Source organism: Salvia splendens, chromosome 5, assembly GCF_004379255.2.
Source record: "Salvia splendens isolate huo1 chromosome 5, SspV2, whole genome shotgun sequence".
NCBI classification, from domain to species: domain Eukaryota; kingdom Viridiplantae; phylum Streptophyta; class Magnoliopsida; order Lamiales; family Lamiaceae; genus Salvia; species Salvia splendens.
In genome coordinates, this window is record NC_056036.1 from 8,333,918 (window position 1) to 8,356,141 (window position 22,224).

General features: G+C 35.4%; 4 protein-coding genes and 1 non-coding gene across 7 annotated transcripts; 3 read left to right on the plus strand and 2 right to left on the minus strand.

The window, feature by feature from the left end:
- Positions 1-2,715: 2,715 nt before the first annotated feature.
- LOC121805851 (protein NARROW LEAF 1-like) lies at positions 2,716-5,620 on the plus strand. The gene is made up of 5 exons (XM_042205866.1): positions 2,716-3,001; positions 3,567-4,047; positions 4,108-4,251; positions 4,329-4,569; positions 4,649-5,620. Exons 2-5 carry the CDS (start codon positions 3,580-3,582, stop codon positions 5,509-5,511), a joined length of 1,716 nt encoding a protein of 571 aa, XP_042061800.1. The 5' UTR covers positions 2,716-3,001; positions 3,567-3,579; the 3' UTR covers positions 5,512-5,620.
- Positions 5,621-7,953: 2,333 nt separating this feature from the next.
- Positions 7,954-8,977, minus strand: LOC121802724 (protein PHLOEM PROTEIN 2-LIKE A9-like). Its single transcript, XM_042202412.1, has 3 exons — positions 8,845-8,977; positions 8,682-8,770; positions 7,954-8,475 (listed from the first exon to the last, which is right to left on the minus strand). The coding sequence occupies exons 1-3, from the start codon at positions 8,893-8,895 to the stop codon at positions 8,085-8,087; spliced, it is 531 nt and encodes a 176-aa protein (XP_042058346.1). The 5' UTR covers positions 8,896-8,977; the 3' UTR covers positions 7,954-8,084.
- Positions 8,978-9,287: 310 nt separating this feature from the next.
- On the plus strand, positions 9,288-9,360 carry TRNAK-UUU. Its single transcript has one exon. It is a non-coding gene; the product is annotated as a tRNA-Lys (tRNA).
- Positions 9,361-9,384: 24 nt separating this feature from the next.
- LOC121802720 (peptidyl-prolyl cis-trans isomerase FKBP17-1, chloroplastic-like) lies at positions 9,385-10,842 on the plus strand. 2 transcript variants are annotated; one of them, XM_042202407.1, is made up of 4 exons: positions 9,385-9,710; positions 9,802-9,924; positions 10,156-10,272; positions 10,494-10,842. In XM_042202407.1, exons 1-4 carry the CDS (start codon positions 9,417-9,419, stop codon positions 10,551-10,553), a joined length of 594 nt encoding a protein of 197 aa, XP_042058341.1. In that variant the 5' UTR covers positions 9,385-9,416; the 3' UTR covers positions 10,554-10,842. The 2 variants fall into 2 exon arrangements, with proteins under 2 accessions (XP_042058341.1, XP_042058340.1); XM_042202406.1 differs by having other exon boundaries at positions 9,386-9,710; positions 10,442-10,842.
- Positions 10,843-14,182: 3,340 nt separating this feature from the next.
- LOC121805399 (O-fucosyltransferase 23-like) lies at positions 14,183-16,850 on the minus strand. Of its 2 annotated transcripts, XM_042205234.1 has the most exons (3): positions 16,691-16,850; positions 14,914-16,318; positions 14,183-14,200 (listed from the first exon to the last, which is right to left on the minus strand). In XM_042205234.1, exon 2 carries the CDS (start codon positions 16,226-16,228, stop codon positions 14,921-14,923), a length of 1,308 nt encoding a protein of 435 aa, XP_042061168.1. In that variant the 5' UTR covers positions 16,229-16,318; positions 16,691-16,850; the 3' UTR covers positions 14,183-14,200; positions 14,914-14,920. The 2 variants fall into 2 exon arrangements, with proteins under 2 accessions (XP_042061168.1, XP_042061167.1); XM_042205233.1 differs by lacking the exon at positions 14,183-14,200 and having other exon boundaries at positions 14,807-16,318.
- Positions 16,851-22,224: the final 5,374 nt, after the last annotated feature.

Genomic DNA, 22,224 nt, shown 5'->3' on the forward strand with positions numbered 1-22,224 from the left:
GTTCTCTCTATCTAATTATTATTGATCATTTGATCTATCCATGCATGCCTAGAAATTGAACCATGACACTGTTAATCATGTTCTAGACAATGTTTTAAAAACCGGACCGGACCGGCCGGTTCAATCGCGAACCGGTAGGTGGTCCGGTCCGGTTAGCATTATAAAACCAGTGACATGTTCAACCGCCATGAACCGTCGAAACCGACCGGTCGGACCGGTCTGGCCGGGAACCGGAAACCGGTTCAAATGCTTTTCAAAATTTTATGCTAAAATTTTGGCCTTGATAGGGGTTGAACTCAAGACCTCCCGGTGAACTTACCAACAATTCTACCACTACACCACAAGGACTTTTTTGCAGTAATATGAACAAATATTATTTTCATATGTTAAACACAAAATATTTATCTATATAAACTAATAATTCGTGTTTAATACGTATATATGTATATTAAGAATATGTGATTAATTATATTAAAAGTTTACTACTATTTGATTATATACTAGGAGTATTTACTAAATATATGTTTTTAATTTATGTTTATTCATATATCTTTGTGTATAATATTATTTTGCCGCATTACTTTTTGAAAATAATACTATGAACTTATTTATTTTTATACATAAATATTAAATTTTTTATTTACGATAACTTACTACTAGTATAATTTATATATTTAATTATATTTGTTGATAAAAAATTAATAAAATTATATCATTCACTAAAAATATATTCTTTTTAATTTTATATTCTTTTAAGATAATTCATTTTAATTTTATATATTCTTTTAAGAAATTGTTAATTTTAATATATTTCTTATATTTTAATTATACTTTTACAATCACTAATGTTTTATAATATAGGAGTTTATAATTATACATAGAGTTTAATACTAGTTTTTAATATTGTGTATTATAATTTATTATTGTATTTAAACTTAACGTCATTAAATATTCTAATATAGTAGTACAAGACTTGTTTTCTATAATAATACTATTAAATGTATAATACTATAATATTTATTGATAAAACATTTGATTAAATTTTATTATTTACTACTAAATAAATAAATATATATATAAACAGTATTCCGGTTCAACCAATGGTTCGACCAGTGAACCGGTTGAACCAGTGAACCAGTAATGACGCCGGTTCGCTTGCCGGTCCGGTTTTTAAAACATTGGTTCTAGAAGGGCAATCATGGATCATAATCGAAACGAAATATCTCCAATTATTCGTCAATAAATTGGATTTAAGGCATTGAATTAAAGAAAGAGACCGGTGCATAGTAGGGATGTCAATTTAGCCCGCAATTCATGGGCTGGCCCGAATAGCCCGATAAATTTATAGGGTTAGGGCTGAAAATTTCTAGCCCGATAAAATTACAGCCCGATTAGCCCGCACCCGATTAACCCGCAGCCCGTTAGGGCCAGACCCGAAAACCCGATAAAATTTATATTGTTTTATTTATTTGACTCTAATTCGACACTTCATTGATTATTTTATAATATAAATTACTGAAAAAATAACTTTCCATTTTCTATATTAAATATATAAATTATATATTAAGCTTTTATTAATATAATAATAAATAAATGAATTAGAAACTTCAAATTCACTAAAAAATATATTTAAATTTCTAAACATGTTTTAAAATTTCTTGATTTATGTTTTATTTTGCATAAATCTCAAATATTAGTATTTGATCATGTTTATGTTTAAGTTTAAGCATATATCTCAAATTTATCATAATTAAATATTTTACATTTTATAAATATAACTAATTTTTACCATTATTTATTGGATTGATCGCATGTTAATTTTACCGGTAGCAACCCGATTAATCCAATGGGCTAGTCCGAAACCCGAGCTTTTAGGGTTATGGTTGAACTTTTATAACCCGGAAAAATAACAACCCAATTAGCCTGCACCAGATTGACCCGCAACCCGAATAGGATTGGCCCGAAACCCAGTAGACTGGCCCGATTGACATCCCTAGTGCATGGTGCTGTTAGCTCACAGGCAGTGGCGACACCACCTTCCTAATCTCCAACAATGAATGCCCTAATCAATAAACCTCAACAGGATTGTTGAAATTGGAGGATGAGTCCCACAGTCATAAATAATCATTTTATAGTTGACAAAATGAGTGAAGATGATCCAACTGACAACATATAATGGTTGCACCCTTCTCTGTCTCCCTCCCTCTCTTTCTCTTTCTAGATAGTTTTAAACTTGAAGAAATATTGGCACTTGAGCTTGGTGCAGCACTATCTCCTTATCTTTTCTTCTAGATTTAGGAATCAAGAATTGCTACAAGCAGAAAAAAACAAAAAAGATTGGCACCAAGATTTCCTGCAAGGATAGTGCATACACACCATCTTCTCCAATAGCCCATGAAAAGGGAAAATGAATTTAATTTGTGAAGAAAAAAATGCGCAGCTTTAAGGGAGAAAATGTGTATGGGTGAATAAAAGAAGATAAAAATGAAATCTTTAATTTAGCTAGGGTCGTCTCTCTTTATCTCTTCCACCATTGTTCATCAATAGTACTTGACCAACGTGTGGCATCATTGGATCACTCATATCATGAGTGGCAATAAAAGCAAGACTGTACAAGATTGATTGTGACTCCAGCAACGGCGGCCAAGAACCTCATTTTTGTGAATGCACATTCCATTTTCTTCAATAAAAACAATAATGCTAAAATACTACTGCAAGATTTACTACTATGTGTTCGTACAAAGAATTGAATATATACAGCCTTATGTGCACCATTTTCCCAAATAAAGTTTTCCCATTTACCCTCTTCCTCCCCCCTCCCTCCCTCTCTCTCTCTCTGGCACCTAGAAAATTTCAGTCGGTAGTCCTAGATGCACAAAGCTTCCCTTCAAGAACTCAGAGTTGTCATTCAGTTTCATACTCAATTTTCAAGAATATGGCTGTGGTAGAAGAACGAGCCTATCTCAGGGGAAATTTCTTGTCGTATACAGCTCTTTATTGAGTGAGTTTTGCAGTATTCAATTCTTTTTTTTTCTTTTTTTCTGTATTTTGGATTGATTATTGCTCAGTTCATGAGGCAATTCAACTGAAAGAACAGATATTCTTAGTTTCATTGCAGCATGACTTAGTAATATATGAGAAAATTTGAGTTTCTCATTTCATTGTTTCTCTCATAAAAATTCAATCTTGCCAGTTGGTTTGCTTTCCTCTAATGAAATGATGATTAGTCTACTCTACAAACAGATATTCATAGTTTGTTGCAGCAGTGACTTATTATTCTATGAAAGAGTTTGAGTTTCTCTAATAAAAACTCAATCTTGGCACTTGGTTTGCTTTCCTCTAAATGAAATGGTAATTGATCTTCTCTAACAAACTAGATTAGCTAAACTCAATCTTATTATTCAGTGGCTGCTGTTCGTGATATTACTCTTCAAATTCCTATCAAAGTTGTCATGACTGTTTCCTCTTAATTGCTTATGTTGCCAAAATCAGAATACATATTGCTTGCTCACACCATACCTATCATTACCATTCTGTTTGATGGATTATGGATGATCTTGTTTCAGTTTATAGGATAGAATGGATTCAAGTGCACATAACTCTGGTTCCTCTGAACTGGGTTTGGATTTGGATTTGGAGAGGGAGTATGACATCAATCTCAATCTCCCCGGTTCAAGTCCACCGCCATTGCAGAGCTTCACCGCAGGAGGCTCCGAGAGCAATGCTGCTTACTTCTCATGGCCAGCTTGTAGGATAGGTGATGCAGCAGAGGATAGAGCACATTACTTTGGAAATCTTCAAAAGGGGGTTATGCCTGAGATTCATGGGGGGCGCCCAATGGGTTTGCAGGCCACTACCTTGCTCGAGCTGATGACTATTAGGGCGTTTCACAGCAAGCTTCTGAGGCGGTTTACTCTCGGTACAGCCATTGGGCTTCGTATCCGGAGGGGCTGTTTAACTAATATACCGGCTATACTTATCTTTGTTGGTAGAAAAGTTCACAGGCAATGGCTCAACCCTGCTGAATGCCTACCTACAGCTCTTGAGGTATTTTGCTAGTCAAAATCTCAACTTTCTTGGATAGTTTCTTCAGTGTTGATTTTGTAGGGACCTGGAGGTGTTTGGTGTGAAGTTGATGTGGTCGAATTCTCCTACTATCGAGCTCCTGCAGCTACCCCGAAAGAGCAGTTCTACACCGAGCTAGTGGATGGATTTGGTGGGAGTGATCCATGCATTGGATCTGGTTCTCAGGTATTCCTACAACACATTTTAAACAAATCGCGTCTATGTTCTTGTTTCGTATGGTTCAATCCCAGTTGCGTTTGTAGGTTGCTAGCCAAGAAACCTTTGGAACATTAGGTGCAATTGTTAGAAGCAGAACAGGAAATAGGCAGGTTGGTTTCCTCACAAATAGGCATGTAGCTGTGGATCTTGACTTCCCGAGTCAAAAAATGTTCCATCCGTTGCCACCAAGCCTCGGACCGGGTGTCTATCTAGGCGCAGTCGAGAGAGCTACTTCCTTCATCAGTGATGATCGTTGGTATGACACTTTTGCAGGAACAAATCCAGGTTATATAAGCAAAACCACTCCTTTGGTTTCCCTCCATTCGTAGATTCTGATATAAACTGTAACGCTCGCGCTGTGTAGAGACATTTGTACATGCTGATGGCGCCTTTATCCCATTCGCGGATGACTTCAATATGAGAAACGCCACCACACTCGTGAAAGGCATAGGCGAGATAGGCAAAGTGAACCAAATCGACCTGCAGTGTCGCGTGGAGAGCCTCGTTGGGAGGCAAGTTGTGAAAGTTGGGAGGAGTTCTGGTCTGACAAGTGGTACTATAATGGCCTATTCTCTAGAATACAACGATGAAAAAGGGATGTGTTTCTTCACTGATTTTCTTGTTGTTGGAGAGAATCAGCACACCTTTGATCTTGAAGGTGACAGTGGCAGCCTCATACTATTAACCGGCACCAATGGCGAAAAGCCCTGCCCCGTTGGGATCATTTGGGGCGGGACATCTAACCGGGGCCGTTTGAAGTTGAAAGTAGGCCAGCCTCCGGAGAATTGGACCAGCGGAGTTGATTTAGGGCGTCTCCTTGATCTCCTTGAACTTGATCTCATCACTTGTGCACAAGGCCTTCAAGATGCTCTGCAGGAGCAGAGGAGTGCATCGGGTGCACGAGACTCGACTTCTGGGCCGATAGAGTGGGCTGCGGCTAAGAATAAGTCTGAGGACAACTACGACATTCATGCTCTAAGCATTCCTCAGGCTTCTAGCGATGATGATTCACCGCCCTTGTTTAGGAACGACGAGTTTCACATCGAGAGTCGTCTTGAGGCAGCTCCTGTGATCGAGCATCAGTTCATCGAGAGGTTTTCGGGCGAATCTTCAGCAAACCAAGAGGAGAGGGATAGTGAGAGTGCACAAGAAATTTCTGTTTGTTTGCAGTTAGGTGAAGCAGAATGTAAGAAAAGAAAGTTATCTGATTCGCCTAAATCAAACTAGAAGCGTGTTTTCTCATTAGCACTTCCCTATTTTGTCATCCATATAGTAATCGTGAATGTTGTAATTATAGGCCTTTTTTGTGTGAGAAAAAAACATAACCTCATTGTTTCCTGCTTTCTTTATGTAATTGTGTACAATCATATTCTTGTTAATACATTGCATATTATCAAATAAAGCGACTCCGAATATACTGAGTGTAGATATGAACTCAATAAGATACAAATGCCAAATCTTGTAGCATTTACATACAATACAGTAAATTAAATATAGATATGAACTCAATAAGATAAAAATGCTAAATCATGTAGCATTAACATACAATACTCGTCGAGTGGTAACATATACTTATACACAAGCTTTTGTTTATAAAAAGTGATATATACATCTGCGCTTTCATGTTTTCAAAATCACCTATATATTTCTAGCACGACCACTGCCGGTCACTGTCCCAAAAACACTCGATGAGACAGAGACTTTCGTTGGAGTGATTGTTCCCATCGAAAGATAGCTTAGAAACAATGTACATGACTGAGAGAGAAGAAACTAACGACTTGAGAAAAGAGGTTCATGAAGAAACTAATAGATTATGAACTTTTTTTTCTCAATTTATTGATTCTTCTATTTCACTTACGTTCAGAGTCTCTAAACTACCTTTTGACGGGGACAACCACTCCTATGAGAGCTTCATCGCATTGAGTATTTAGGAATGTAGGGTAGTAATTGTATTAGGCATAGGTGATTTACGAGGCATGAATAGTTGTATGTGAAAAAGTAAATTTTAAAAGTTTCGTTTATATAGCAGTTACAAATTTTGAAATAAGGAAGATGAATTAAATTCTCCTTGTATACAAAGATTTTATACTTGTCAAATCACTGCTATTGTAAAGATACGTACTAATTTTTGGGAAAATTAATTAAGTCCATGATTTATGATTTCGTAATTTTCGGATGAAAATCTTGAATATGAATAAATTGAAACAAGTTTTATAATAAAATTACTATATTTTAGTAAGATATTAAGGGATAAGTTTTGAACTAACGACAATGAATTAAAGATTTCATATAAACAAATATTTTATTCGTGTCAATTATACTATTACTATAAAGATGAACTGATTTATGGGCATAGTGATTAAGTCCTAATTTAGACTCACACGATTCATGATTTCATAATTTACGGATAAATATCATGAACAGGAATAAACCGAAGCAAATTTTATAATAAAGTTACAATATTTTAGTAATAAGATAGTAGTACTATTAAAGATCTACTTTTGACAAATTCGCATAAAATAAAAGGATTTGAATTGACTTTCCTTTTAAAATGAAGAATTTTATTTATTATTTAAACACTAATATAAAAGATTATTTTTTGTTTGAGTTTGCTTAAAAATTGATAAAATACTATATTTTGAATTCATTCATCTAAAATGATGAATTTGAATTGCTTAATTTTATTACTACTAAACAATTCTAACAATTTTATTATCAAATAATTCTAAAATTTATAAATTTCAAAAACGACTACATATAAATTCTAAAATTCATGATATAAAATTCAAATAATTCTAAAATTAGTAAGTTACTAAATTAGACATGACATAAGAATTGATTTAAAATTGGATATAGAAAATTTATGTAAATTTATTTCTATTCTAACACAATATACGTAATAATTAAATTATAATGTTCGGAAAACGAAAAGATTGAAAATCAAATTTAAAATTTTATGAATGTATGTTCAATAATGGTGTATACGTACGGGCATACCTACTTTTTATCAAGCTATGTCATTTTGTGGCTAAAATCGAGCACGATTTGGATATGAATTTGTAATAGAAGATCTTATTCTTACGTATACAAATATTAGCAGTATAAGTCTCTTCCTATTTTGCATCCAAAATTTTTATTCCATTAATTTTGGACAAATAATTATAAAGAGGTGCTTATCTTTTTCTATTTCTCCTAATATATAATTGTACACTTCTAGAATAAAGTGGGATTCCATTTTACAGAATTCCTACCCTTTCACTGCATATATTCTTCTTTCATTTTCCAGTTTCTTGAATCTATTCCATTTAGGCATTTCTTTTATTTTATTATATACTCTTTCAAAGCTTATGCCACCCTAAAATATGTGTTTAGTCATAATTTGCAAGTCATGACTTTTCAATTTAATTAACGTAATTATTAATGCTATATTTCTATGTAGTAGTATGATCTAACCATATCTCCACTGTTCTACAAAAACAGAGTTTTACTGTTACAGATGAAATAATTATTAATTCAATATTATGTAATGTAAAAATAATCTGACCATGGAATAATTATTCCTACCAATAAATTATTAACTAAAAATTTGGTATTACAAGTAATTAACCATATACCTTAACTTGATGCAACAAATCCTAATTATCAAATTCAAAACTCAACTCAAACACATTTAACATTTGAAATTGTACTAAGATTTTATTAAACTAGCAAGTAGTTTCCAAGTATACATAAATCATTTCTTGGTCCTTTATGAATATAGTGAAGAGCATTGAAATTATTAACATATGACGATAAAATAATCAATTGACTTCTTGTATAAAAGCATGATGAATCTTGAGGCCTCCCTTCCACTTGCCACGCCAAACTTCATACAAACCAAAATAAACCTTTGAATTCTCCTCTTTTGCATTTGCATCTTCAGCTTCATCTGTGGTTGAATTATTATTGATTGCATCAATCTTGGCCTTGATTTCCTCGCTCTCTTTTGAGGTGTCGAGGGAGAACTTATGCCCTTTGAATTTGGCGGTTTTCCCTCTCTTCACCAAAATGTAAACCGGAGAGCCGCTCCACCCGAATGCATCCGCCGTGAACGATAGTTGAAACCCGACTTCGTACTCCTTACCCGGTTCGGTTTTGCTCACGCAACCCGTCACCTCCAGCCACGACACCTGGTACAGCTCTGCCGCGGCCCTAGAAGGGATGATAACCAAAGATGTAAATTTCATCAAAGAGTTTCTTGAAATTTCATCAACACTAGGGTTCTAAGGGAAACCAAAACACTAATACATACATATATGAGGACAGTTTGGTATGGTAGATAACTCGTCCATCTATCAATTATACTACAACAAAAGATGACCTAAAATGTGTTCTTATCATGTTTTGTTTATACTGACCCATCATCTGGGATGCTCCAGTATCGATTGTCTTTGCCCCAAACGATGCTGAGGTCTTTGGGTTTGATTTCCATCTTTTTTTGATCAAGCTGAAAAAGAGAGAGAGATGTTAATTGTAGTGTAAAAGTTTGAAGGAAGAAGATGAATATGTGTTGTAACAAACCTTCAATTCTAGTGATGGTGCTCCAACATGGTGAGGAGTAGGGGTAGACATGTGTAGAATGTGTAGATGTTCGCGTAAGAATATAGCTCAAGGCCAAAAAGGAACAAAGTGTTTGGGAATATATATAGGAAAAGAATTGTAATGGCGTGTGAATCTTGATTTTGCTAATGTTTGGATGCTCTATCCTAACATTTTTTGTGTACTACAAATGTCAACCATTCACACCCATCAAGTTATTTAGTTATATATTGTTTGAATTTCATTAATTGATATACGTTGTTCATTGATAATATAGTTAAATTATAATTATGGAGACTATATTAATAACATACTATTTAAATACTTCAACCACAAAAAACCCCCTACTTTACCTTAAAATTCACACGGTAAAATTGAAACGCACAACATGAATTCATATGCTAACAAATAGAATACTATAACAAGCCGTCTTAGCTCAGCTGGTAGAGCGCGTGGCTTTTAACCACGTGGTCGTGGGTTCGATTCCCACAGACGGCGTCGTTTGTTTTTTATTTTTCCGTTAACAGTGGTTGAGCTTCACACTATCAATTTCGATGGCGCTTCAATCCTATCGTTTCCATTTTGCCGCCATCCGCTTTTCTCCGCTTAACGTTCCGCCAAACGAATTATACGCCACCCAATCCCCACCTCCACCACCTGCAGCAAGAAGAAGAGCTTTCTCACTCTTTACAATTACCACGTTTTTGTCCTTCTCCAATTCAAATATGGCTAGCTGGTCCAAACCCGAGATTTCGGACTTCTTCGAGCTTCCAAACTCCGGCGGCGTCAAGGCCCTAGACCTCCGGATGGGTGACGACGCCGGCGAAACTCCATCCTCCGGCGATACGGTATCGTACTCTTATTTAAATAACAATTATCCGCAATTTTGTTTGGAATTGGAAGGGTTGAATTGGTGTTGGTTGTGATTTGGGGAAAAAGGTCGTGATTCATTACTATGGAAGATTGGCAGCGAAGCAGGGATGGCGATTCGATTCCACTTACGATCATAAAGATGAGAACGGAGATCCCCTTCCTTTTCAATTTGTTCTTGCTTCCGGAAAGGTTTGATTTACTACAAATAGTCTTCGATCTCCTATTTATTGGGGGTAATTGATGTTGTAATTTCATACATGTCGAAATAAGAGATACTTATGAATCAACAATCACAGTGAAAGAATTGAGAATTTTTGCCTCCTCTCGGCTTTTGTAGTAATTGTTTTGTTCTATCTTTGCATCAACTTGAATGTGAAGTAATCACAGATCTTTCACTTCGAACCATCTGAACTAATGTAGGTCATATCTGGTATTGAATCAGCTGTGAGATCAATGAAAGTAGGTGGCATTCGCCGCGTCGTTATCCCTCCCTCACAAGGATATCAGAATACATCTCAAGAACCCATCCCACCTAATGTAAGTACTCTCTTTGATCAGTCTGTATCAAGTTTTTGTTGTAGTATCTGATGCTCATCGTTTCTAGTGGAACGACAAACAAATTTCCGATAGTGAGGTTCAATTCGAAAAGAGGGACGAGAAAAACATACTGTATTTCATTAATACTTAGTCGAGTCCTGGTTTGCAGTTTTTCGATAGACACAGATTATTCACTACTATATTCAATCCAACTCGTCTAGCCAATGGTGAAGGCTCAACCTTGGGGACACTCATATTTGATATGGAGTTGGTCAGTGTGAGGCATCAATGAATTCTTCTATCCCCCAACCATCCGCATCTCCATAGCATACACAAGGAATTCTGGATGTGGTTTTGTCTACTTGACTTTCTGAATTCACACTATCAACAAGAGATGCAATGCGTTGTTTTTTTGCAGTGGATTCTAAGACAGCTACTCTTGATTATACTTGTTTTTCAGGAGCAGTCTGCTACTGATTTTCTGTGATTTGAATTATCTGTTGCTACAATACAAAAAATGTACTGGATATGGAATCTACTGAAATACAAATCTAAGTTGAATTTGCATGAGTCCCTCTTTGTGCTGTGTACCTGATAATTTGATACGAGCCTTCATCTAGTTTAGATATATTAGAGCATCCTCATCCGTGCTCTTGCCAACGAGCACGGATGTGGGCCCGGACCCACTTTTACTCCCTGCTCTTAGGCAAGAGCACAACACCCACATCCGTGCTCTTGCGCAAGGACAAGTTCAAGGGTCCCACCATTCTATTATTCAATTTAAATAAAAACATTTCCACAAAATTAAAATGCATTAAAAATATCCGGAATACTATTACAAATTACAAAAAAATTAAAAATTACATAATTAAATCCTAAAAATTAAAAAGTACATAATTAAAATCCTAAAAATTAAAAATTACATAATTAAATTCATAAAATTAAAAAAACTCACTACTCGTGGCCGAATTTCGCCCAAATGTGTTTGATTAGGTCTTCTTGTAGCTCAATGTAGGCTCGGGTATCGCGCATTGTGTTCCTTGTTTCGATCCTCTCGCCCACCGTCGTATGCACACCTCGGCGTGGGGGAGACCTCGCGGTTGAGCTTCCGGCTTCATCCTCGTCGTAAAAGCTAGCCACCATCGGTCCTTCGTCAACTATAATCATGTTGTGCAAGATAATACACGTGTACATGATGTCTACAATATTTTTCACGTACCACAGCCGAGACAGGGCCTTCACAATGTTGAATCGGGCTTGAAGGACTCCAAAAGCTCTTTCGACGTCTTTCCGAGCGGACTCTTGACGCTGCGCAAAAAGAACTCGTCTCGGGTCTTGCGGGTTGCTGAGCGTCTTCACGAAAGTCGACCACCTTGGGTAGATACCATCGGCGAGATAGTAACCCATATGGTATGCATTTCCGTTGACGGTGAAGTCGATCGCTGGCGCTACACCATTCAAAACATCATTGAAGAGTGGTGAAGAATAGAGCACGTTCAAGTCGTTGTTGGATCTGGCAATACCAAATCCATAGGCGGTAGTCGGCGACCGCTTCAAGGATAAGTGTTAGGCCGCCGCCTTTGTGGCCGCTTAAGTGTTGCCCCCCTCCAAGCAGTCGGGCAATTCTTCCACCTCCAATGCATGCAGTCAATGCTGCCAAGCATACCGGGAAAACCCTGGACTGTTTCGTGAAGACGAAGCAACCGTTGGCAATCATCGGTGGTGGGTGCCAGAAGGAATTCCTCACCGAAAGCTGAACGAACGCCGTCGTAAAATTTTTTAAGGCAAATGATTCCAGTTGACTCACCGAAATGCAAATACTCGTCGAAGAGGTCAGTCGTTTGCCCTGTAGCAAGTTGTCGGATGGCACACGTACACTTCTGCAACACCGAGAGACTTTGCCGACCGGTTGCGTCTGTACTTGTTTGAAAGTATTCAACACGGGCGTATAATGTGTTGACAATACGTATAAACAAGCGTTTTGACATGCGAAAACGGCGCCGAAAGTAATCTTCCGGAAACCGCGGCTGTTCGGAAAAATAATCGGCAACGAGTCTTTTGTTGGCTCCCTCCCGGTCACGATGGATGTAGCGGCGAGTTGATCTAGTTGGTCGAGGAGGAGGGGCGGGGGTATTCGCGGTGACATAGGCTTCATAGGCGGCACGATATTGTTCATAGTATTCTTGTTCTTCGCGCTCCGCTTCCGCAATGAGATTAGTGAAATCCATTTGAGAGGGTTTGAGTGAGAGAGGAAGATGTAGATAAGTTGTATGAAAAAATATGAATGAGAGATGAATGGGAGATGATTTGATGTGAAAAATGGATGAAAAATGTGTGTATTTATAGATGATTTTGGGAATAAAAAATATAAAAAAATCAAAAAAATTCCAGAAAACGGTAAAAAATGATCATATTTTTGGGAATCTGAAAATATATTTTTTTTAATTTTTTGTATTATTTTCAATTTAAAAAAAAAATGAATTTCCAACGGAAATGCCGTTGGCCAATCAGAACGCGCCACGTCAGCTGCTCGCTGGCCCGGACGTGCTCGATGCATCGAGCAGCGCCCAAGGTGGTTTCCCAAAAAATAATGTCCAAGGTGGAGTATGTTGATTGTGTGGGCTATTAAGTTTGTGGACTATTATTTGTTGGGCCTGGAATTAAATTGGCCCAGGTAATATTGGGCTGTGTGTTTGCCCTAGCCCACTACCACTGATGATATACCCCATACTCTCCCTCTGTTGTTTCACTTTCACTTTCACTTCTCTCTCTCTCGAGGCTGTTGAGTGTTCCCTGGTTTCTTTCTTCTTCTCTGATGATCTCTGAGTGTTTACACAATGGTTTATCACAAGTTTTTGTGTGATTAAACGGGTGTGTGAGTGGAGATAAGCAACTGCTTCGGTTGCTTGGGTTTCAGAGGAGTTAGGGTTTGTGTTTGAGAGGTTTTCTGTGTGAGTGGTTTCTGGAGAGGTTAGATCCGGTGTTGTGGAGTTGATAGGGGTTGTAATCCATGGTGTGTGACGTGCTTTCACGGTTGGATTCAACGTTGTTCCATTGGATCGTTGTTTTGGTGAATAGATCTGTACTATTAGCGGGTGGCTGAGCCATAGCTTGTAGATCTATGCGATTCCTTTGATTTCTCTCTATGTTCTGCACTTCTTGTTTAGATCTGAGAGGATCTTGTGTTGTATCACTAATTTGTGTGTTAAGCGTGCAGGTTCTCGGTGATGTCTTGGAGCATTCGGTCCAAGATTACAAGTCTGAGATATTATACTTTTGTTTGTTGTAATAGCTTGTAATAGCTGTTAAATCAGTCGCTTGGCTGGTAGTTTGACTGAGCTATCTTGCAACAAGATCAAAGAGGTCTCAGTAAATAGTGAATCCAAAGTAGTCTGATCCCTACAATCAGTTTCATCTTTTCATAGCATTCAATTTTATCTTTTCATATCATGATATAAATATTACTATATGATTATGGTATTCTAAGTAGATCAACCTTGACTGTCCAATAAATTTTAGTGTTGACTAGTGAAATTATAATTGCAATAAAATGGTCTTTATTATTGAGGTTTTCTTCAAGAAGAAATTTGTGATCAACGCATTATCATAGTTTGACAAATTAAGGTGGTAAAAGCAAAGATTTTGAAGAAGTGCAACAATTTGAGTGGATAGTATATAATCAAAATCCACATCAATTTGATTGTGATGCTTGTTGGAAATTTTGTGAATGGGTCATGCAGCTGTAATCAAGAAAAAGTTTGCTGAGAAAAATTATTCAATTTTCACATTTCATTTTATTGAATTCTGAGTCTCTCATTGTTAAATTTAACTGTCTTGGGTTGTATGTTTGCTCCTCTCCCACTATTAATAATGACAGGAAGGAAGAGGCCCATAAAACCGCCTTCTTTCTTGGAATTTCCTCAGCATCCTAAAAAGTCAGATAATATTATTTAATCAAATTTCCCTTAAAATACTCTTTTAGAGTTGTTGAGGATTTTGAGAGCACATGAAATATATATGGGCCTACAGTGACTGGAAGAGTCTTTTTCATAGAAATTAGAGTCAAATTTAAATAATCGGTTTACCCATTCAACAATCATAAAACAATTTAAATAAAATTTGGATAAAATCACAAATGTCAAATTTTGATTTATTCTACAAATTTAAAATTAACACAAAAATAATGATGAAATCTGGATTTTTTTTTTCAATCACCATGTCACAAAAGGCTTGTCGAATATGTTGATGTCGTTTTTGAGCCAAACAACTTTGTTTTGCTTATGAATAGACAACATCATTTAATATGTGTATTATTAGTAATATATATTTGAAACTTGATGCAAAATATTAAAACTTAGAACTTATCGACTCAGTTCAATTACAATCCCAATTCAACACATGATAGAGGACGACCCCATGCAAAAAAACAAACACTAATTCAATCAATGTGCAATCTCAAATGCAAATGACTAAATGAGGCAGATCAAGACGATTTCATTAATGTGCAATCTCAAATGCAAGTGACAAATAAGAGAGATCAAGACCAATAACTCTGTATTTCTTATCATTTACACATTTCAAAAGGTGTATAAGAATCAAGAATATGATATAAGATAGCTATACATGGCCAAAATCATGTACCTTAAAATCATGTACAAGAAACATGGTTTGAACCATAACTAATGGCTTGGAGGCTCACATCCGACATATTCGCTGCCCACCCGCGTGGACCATTTGATTCACCTTCTAAATTATATGCATAAGAAGGCCATCTAACGTCTAAGCCACACCGTTGTGCAGCACCCTCACTCATCATCAACTGAGTCCTCTCGAGAACGATAAGGCTAGAGAAAGTCGAGAACGTATTCCCAACAAACACGTTAGATCTCAAGCAAACTTCATAGTCTATAGCTGATTGGATCAGATAGGGGTGCTTCTTGTACTTGTCAAGAACGCCCAACTTCTTCTTCTCGTAAGGAAGCAAACCCTCGCCCCAACCCTCAAGTATTGAGTTATCTTCAAGAAGATCGTCAGCAACAGCAAGGTACATAACAATAGGAGTTTCTAATCCAACAATGTTGCCTACTCTTTGCTTGATTTCCTCCTTGCTGCTGCAAATTTCGCTAATATTCAATCTATGCTCGAGTTTTTTGCAATGTATCATCCAATCCTTCTCGATTCTCATGTGCACAGCTACATAGGGAATCGTCTGCAACGTTGCATTGACATTATTTTGCAAAGGAGCAACTCTGCTCCGTTCCACCATCCCAATTTCTCTAATCTTCGACACAACCTTATCGGCCTCCCTAGATATCTCCTCCACCAACACTAAGCATTCAAAAATCTTCGCGTAGTCTCTAGTAGGCCAATGATCGTGCCACAAGAAGGGATTCTTGCCAACAACTCGGATCATTTGATACTCATCGTAGGGAGACTTGCTGAACTCCCTCAACTGCTGAAGATCCTTATCAACCGTCCATCTCCTCCCACTCCCCTTTTGAAGCTCGAACACATCCCTCGTGTTTGAAACCTCTGAGTAACGGCCTAACCGGACAAACCCTCCACAACGAGCATTGAACTCATCGAATTGGAAGACTTTATCGAACGAAATAGACCTCAGCTGCTCAACCTCTTTGTAGAACAAGGAAGCACTCAAACTAGGCATAAGAAGTGTTCTATTCAGCATTCTTGCAGTCAAACAAGCTCTTGCAAATGCAATTTTCTGATTGTTTAAACCCCACACAATCTGAGGAACCTCCAAAAACTTCGATTTCTCATTGTCAAGATTCGGATCTAAACTAAATCGACTATTAGGAATTCCACGAAAGTTAGAGAATCTAGGAAGCCAAAGTGTTCTAATCATCAAAGCAATGACAAGAAATGCAGCACATTTGTATGCTAGAGAATTCATATGCAATCCAAAGAATTTCAAAGGCTTCAAACGGAGTAATTCCATTCTAATCCTATATATCTGTATGTCTATGCAATCAAAATGAATCTATCAATCCGCTTTAATTCAAATTCCTTCACTCCAATCAATGAATACCTGAAACAGGGCAGAAGAAGAAAACACACAGATTTACAGATTGATTTCAAAATTTCGATGATTTCAAGAAAGGAAAATTCAATAAATTTTTAAGAAAAGTAAAAATAAAAGGTAAAGCTGACTTCATTAAAATGTAGATACCCATTTATTAGATTCAACGCGGTTTGGTCATAATAAGTTGCTTAAACCCAAAGAAAGATTTGCCAGAAAGTTCGAGCTTTTATTAACGTTAAAAGAATGTTTTTTTTCCTAGCTCAAACCCAGAAATCTACAAAGCCCAAACCTCGGTCTCATAATCAGCAAACGAAAAATTAAATGAAAATAGTAGATGGAATTGGCAAAATCCGAGAATTGAGATTTAAAAAATCTGACCTTTTTCAAATTGCATTGCTTGATAAAATTGTGATGAAACCCTAGTGCGCTGCAGATGGTGTGATCAGGAGGAAGGTACATAGAAAATGACAAAAAAAGGAATTGAAAAAAAACAATGTCAGAGATGGATCTGATCTGAGGAGATGGCAGAGTAAAGGAGTTAACAAGGGCATATATATTGCCTATTGTCTATTTCAACAAAAAAACTAGTGGGGTATACAGCTGTCTCACTAATTGAATATGCATATTTTACGTGTGAATGGCTTCGTATACTACAACCGTGTTTCAAAATTTTCAAGATCATCCATAATTTCAAATCTATATCATTCTTTCTCATAATTTTTTTAATTTACTTCCTCCGTCCGCCAAATAATGTCTCATTTTTCATTTTTCGTCCGTTTGCCAATAAATATATCATTTCACTTTTACTGTTTTTGATAAATAAACTCTACATTCTGTTAACTTATTTCACTCACATTTTATTATTAAGAGTAATCTTTAAAAGTATAATCCAATACATTACCTTTTTTTAGGTTAATCACAGTACATTAACTTTTACTATCTACCTTTCTCCATAAAATTAAATAATTTTTCAAAATCTGATTCAGTCAACTATAAGATCACATTTAATTATGGACGGAGAAAGTATTAATCATCATGTACAAAATTAAATAACACTATAAATAACAACATTATTTCATTCTAAAATAAAATATTGCATAATTAAAGTTATACTCTTTTTTGTTTGGAATTTATCAAATAATCGCACATTCAAATAAAATTTTCAAATTATAGTGGGGAAGGAAGGGACCACTTTAAGATGCACTTTCGATAATTTATTAAAATGTAAACGAGGTGGAGCATATAAAATCACAATGCCAGGTAAAGTAACAATTTTTTATAAAAAATAGAAAAGGAAAAAAGGAAAGCACGAACGTCAATGTATTTCTATTATATATAAATATAAAAATATATTCCATTGCAAACCATCATCAAGTAACATGCACAAACTAATTAAGTATATTTAAGGTGGTGTGTTCAGATACATTAAAGAAGTGAAATTCGAAATTAGTCCATGAAAAATACATTTTGCATTTTTTATGTTTTTGAATTAGAAAAAAAATATTATCATAATATATAGGAAATGAAAAATAAAAAAACTTATCTTTATTTTCCAATTTTGCTTTTGAGCTCTAGAAAATAGAAATGGTAAAAAAAAGTACACCCTCCGTTTCACTTTAGTTGAGGCGGAACTTTTGGGCACGGAGTCTAAGAAATGGATGTTGGGTGTGTTAAATAAATAGTTAAAAAAGTAAGAGAGGGGAAAAACTAGAGAGAATAAAGTATAAAGTGAATAAAGTAGAGAGAATAAAGTAAGAGAGAGTAAAGTAAGAAAGAGAAAAAAGTTATCATATATGGAAATGACTCAACTATGAAGAAACTTCCTAAAATGGAAAAATGACTCAAACTATAGTGAAACGGAGGGAGTAGTTTGTTTCCCTCCATTTAATTGTTGTCAGTTTTCCTATATGATGAAGTTACAAGAAATTTTAAGATGTCACTTTCAATTATTTTAGTATTTCTTCCTCACACACACTAACATGAGATCTTTCAAATTACATCCACATTATTGAACCAATTTTTTGCAGTTTGAACAGAGAAAGACATTGAAGATGAAGAAGTTTGTATAAATTTATGAAAGTAATTTGAAAGCTCTCGTATTAAAATGAGTGTGCTCATGAAAGAGAAATAAATATTCTCTCTATCTCATTAAAAATAAAACGTTTTATTTTTTAGATTGTTCCATAAAAATGAATGTTTCTAGGATGGAAACATCTCTCTTATTTTACTATATCTTCCTTAACTCACAAAACAATCCTACATAAAATCCAGTGTCAAAAAACTATCATACATTAAAAAAAATACTGTTGATTATAAACATAGATAGGATACTCTCGATGACCAAACAAATAAACTAAAATAAATAATAATAATAATAATAATAATAATAATAATAATAATAATATCGTATGTAAAGCATTATTAAGAAAGCATTAACATTTGATGCCATGGTCAATGAATATTGTATTTTAGTGACAACATAATCGAAGCCGAAACTTCGTATCACATTTAATTTTATTGGGTCAATGTTCGAATCTATCTCGACCTTTAATTACTTTGTCAATTTTACCTTAAATTTTGAAATTTATTGATTTTATCCATAATCTTTTAATAATTATATCAATTTTATCACGGGATTTTCAAGTTACTAGTTCTATCATATTTTCAATTTGAATCAATGTAATAAATCATTTTCAAAAAATTAAATATAAAAATAAAACTTATATCTTCGTAAACAAGTTATTTTTTAGAGAAATATAATAGACCGTCTTCCTACACGTCATATTACGATTCCATCATTTGAAAGAAATTCTAACTATGGAAAATTGTAGTAAGTACAATTTAAAGTGATAGGGATAAGATTGATAAATTAAAAAAACCGAGGATATAATTGATACTACGAATTATTAAAAATTAAGTACAAAATAAATTAATTACTCCATCTATCTGATGCACTATTTATTAGTGCTAAAAATATACTTGCAAGTATACAAGGTAGATCTAGTATAGCTAAATGTCTAGTATAGCTAAAGGTCACTATTTATTAGTGCTAAAAATATACTTGCAAGCATACAAGGTAGATCTAGTATAGCTAAATGTCTAGTATACTAAAGGTCAGTACCGAGATATCGAACATATCATATACTATTTAGAGACACAAGATTTTTTGGTTGATTAATTAAACTAGACAGAAAGAAATAAATGAAAACATAAAAATAAAATAACAAATAATACAAAGCAGACTAAATAATGTAGAATTTTAGGAACCACAATCAAAAGCTATTATCCAATCGACTTCCTTGAATTACGGTCTCTAGAGTTACTAAGCTATCACAGATGTAAAATCATATCTTCTCTTGAAGCATACAATTTGCAGATTGCTACCTTGAACCGAAGTCTCCTTCCTAGAACTAAGGCAACAACTCCTAAAAGCTCCTAAGATAAATTTGCTTCATTCAAATGCTCAAATCTCTCGATTTTATTGGCTAAGACGTCAATTTCTCATCTTTCAAATTAGACTTCTCACTTCTCAGTTCTTATAGTAAAATCCACATGCATTCATGACAAACAAATGTATAAGCACAAGAGAAATTGAAATAACTACAAGAGCTAATAAGGAAAAACAATTGAATAAATAACTCAAAATCTTAGCATGTTTACCAAAATTTCTACAAAGGATGTTTAATACTCATAAACAAGTAAAAACAACAAAAAGTACTAGACATGAAGAAAAACAAAACAAAACCCAAGGTTGAATGATGTAGTCTTCAGTCTTCTCTAGCCTGGATCTGCAGAGCTCCGCTCCAATGGAAGACGGAAGAATAATATGTGGAATATGGGATGGAAGAAGTATAGAGATGGAGAGGGTTGGAGGCTTTGAGATGGAAGAAGATGTAGAGATGGAGAAGGATTGGAGGCTCTGAGATGGAAGAAGATGTAGAGATGGAGAAGGATTGGAGGCTATAAATATAATGAATTAGGTTATGGAGAAGGATTTGAGGCTCCGAGATAAATATTATGAATTAGGTTATGTGGTATATATAGGCTAGAAAAAGATTTATAATTGGTAAAAAGTCTCCTCCAAGTCATGAGAAAGATGGTAAATTCGAATTCTTCAATTAATAGTAGAGATTTGGCAACAATTTTTTTCCTTCCTTAAATTTCGCCTAATTTTGACTGAACTGCGCAACGTTCGTAGAATGACCATAACTTTCTCCAAAGAACTCCGATTTAGATGTTCAAGGTACCCACGCGAAGCTCTTTCGAAGACGAAGAGAATGGTATGTAGTAAGCACTGATTGTACTTCAAACTCGCTGGCAGAATGGGCTCGAATAGAGGATGCTGCACCTTGGTCTTTTTGCACATTTTTCTGTCTTTTTCTGTCATTTATCAACAAATACGTCAAAATACCAAAATATATAATATACGCAATTTAAGAACATAATTTGCATGATTGACATTTAAAACGAGTCAAATCTAGACCTTAAAAAATGCAAAAACCGTGTTTATCACTATCCACGAAAAATAGTCTTATTTTGTCATTTTAGAATATTTATAAAAAATAGTCTCATTTAAAAAATAAAATTTTTTTTCTCATATTTTACCGACGTTTTCTCATTCTCTCTCTTACTTTTCTCGTTCTCTTCTACTTTATCTACCTTTTCTCCTTCCTCTCTTACTTTATTAATTTCTCATTAAAATTTGTCTCGTCCATAAATGAGATTATTTTTCGTAGACGGATGAATGTAGTATAAAATTTGAGATAAAAGTAATAAAGCCATTAATATCGAAATATATTCTATCATTGACCTTATATAATTTGAGGCAAACACTTTCTTCACTTGTAATTATAGCATAGAAAACTTAAGAAAAGAAGAACGGAACAAAATAGAAAATTTGACATTATTTTTACTATAATTGAAATTATTCCAAACTAAAATTAATCAACAAACATCTTTCATATCAATTGATAGAGGAAATGAGACATCCTTAAAAGAGCCACTGACACAAATCCCAGTGCTTGTCCTTCAAACTGTTTAACTAACTTCATGCCTCCCCTTATTCCACGCGTTTATCTTCCATTTCTTTACCACGCTCCGCCACAAGTTAGGGCATGAATAACCCCGTCCCCAGTTCCGGCCCAAATCCCCTCCACGTCATCATTCATCTACAGTTGCGGCCCAGGCCCCAACTGCTCTAACCCTGCAGGCCACAACTCGGGCCGCAACTAATAAATGACACTATTCACAACTTCAGACTATTTTGCTCGTAAATGCAATACGTTGAACAATTGAAACCGGGAAAATACATTGTTCAGTAGAAATTAAAATTACAATTCCTAGACAACACAAATTATAACACGAGAAATTCATTTTTAATACAAAAATAATAAATTATAAACTAAAAAATATAAAAAAATCTGCAAAAAAAAATAAAAAAAATTAAAAATCTGCAACAACGTTCTCGCCCCTCTCCCTCTTCCTCCCTCTTTTTTATTATAACATAAAAAGTGCAAAAAAATGTAAAAAAAATTAAAAATTGGAAAATGGGATCGTCTCCCCTCTTCTTCATCTTCCTCCCGGATCTTCATCTTCCTCCCCCTTCTTCCTCACCCCTCCCCCTCTCCCTCTTCTTCCTCTTCCAATTTTTGCCAAAAATTCCCCCTCCGTCACGGCCCCTCTCCCTCCATCGCGCCACCCGCGGGACGGTCACCAGGCCGGGAACACGGCCCGGGACCTGCCCAGGCCGTGCCTCTCCTCCGATTAACGAGTGGGACGGGTCGAGACTCGCGATTTGTGGCCGGACCCTCCGCGTTATTCATGCTCTTAAGCTCACTCCACAAGTTCAGGTTCAGCTCATTCTACTTCTCTTCTCGCGATTTGGAATAAATTCTTCTCTTCTTTTTCTACGT

Bases quoted from the DNA above. Each gene is read 5' to 3' on its own strand.
- LOC121805399 (XM_042205234.1), bottom strand. From the start codon at position 16,228: ATGGAATTACTCCGTTTGAAGCCTTTGAAATTCTTTGGATTGCATATG.
- LOC121802724 (XM_042202412.1), bottom strand. From the start codon at position 8,895: ATGTCTACCCCTACTCCTCACCATGTTGGAGCACCATCACTAGAATTG. The intron at 8,771-8,844 runs GTTTGTTACAAC...TCTCTTTTTCAG, and splicing joins CACCATCACTAGAATTGAAG to CTTGATCAAAAAAAGATGGA. The intron at 8,476-8,681 runs GTCAGTATAAAC...CATCCCTTCTAG, and splicing joins TGGAGCATCCCAGATGATGG to GGCCGCGGCAGAGCTGTACC.
- LOC121802720 (XM_042202406.1), top strand. From the start codon at position 9,417: ATGGCGCTTCAATCCTATCGTTTCCATTTTGCCGCCATCCGCTTTTCT. The intron at 9,711-9,801 runs GTATCGTACTCT...TTGGGGAAAAAG, and splicing joins CTCCATCCTCCGGCGATACG to GTCGTGATTCATTACTATGG. The intron at 9,925-10,155 runs GTTTGATTTACT...GAACTAATGTAG, and splicing joins TTGTTCTTGCTTCCGGAAAG to GTCATATCTGGTATTGAATC.
- LOC121805851 (XM_042205866.1), top strand. From the start codon at position 3,580: ATGGATTCAAGTGCACATAACTCTGGTTCCTCTGAACTGGGTTTGGAT. The intron at 4,252-4,328 runs GTATTCCTACAA...TTGCGTTTGTAG, and splicing joins GCATTGGATCTGGTTCTCAG to GTTGCTAGCCAAGAAACCTT. The intron at 4,570-4,648 runs GTTATATAAGCA...CGCGCTGTGTAG, and splicing joins TTTTGCAGGAACAAATCCAG to AGACATTTGTACATGCTGAT.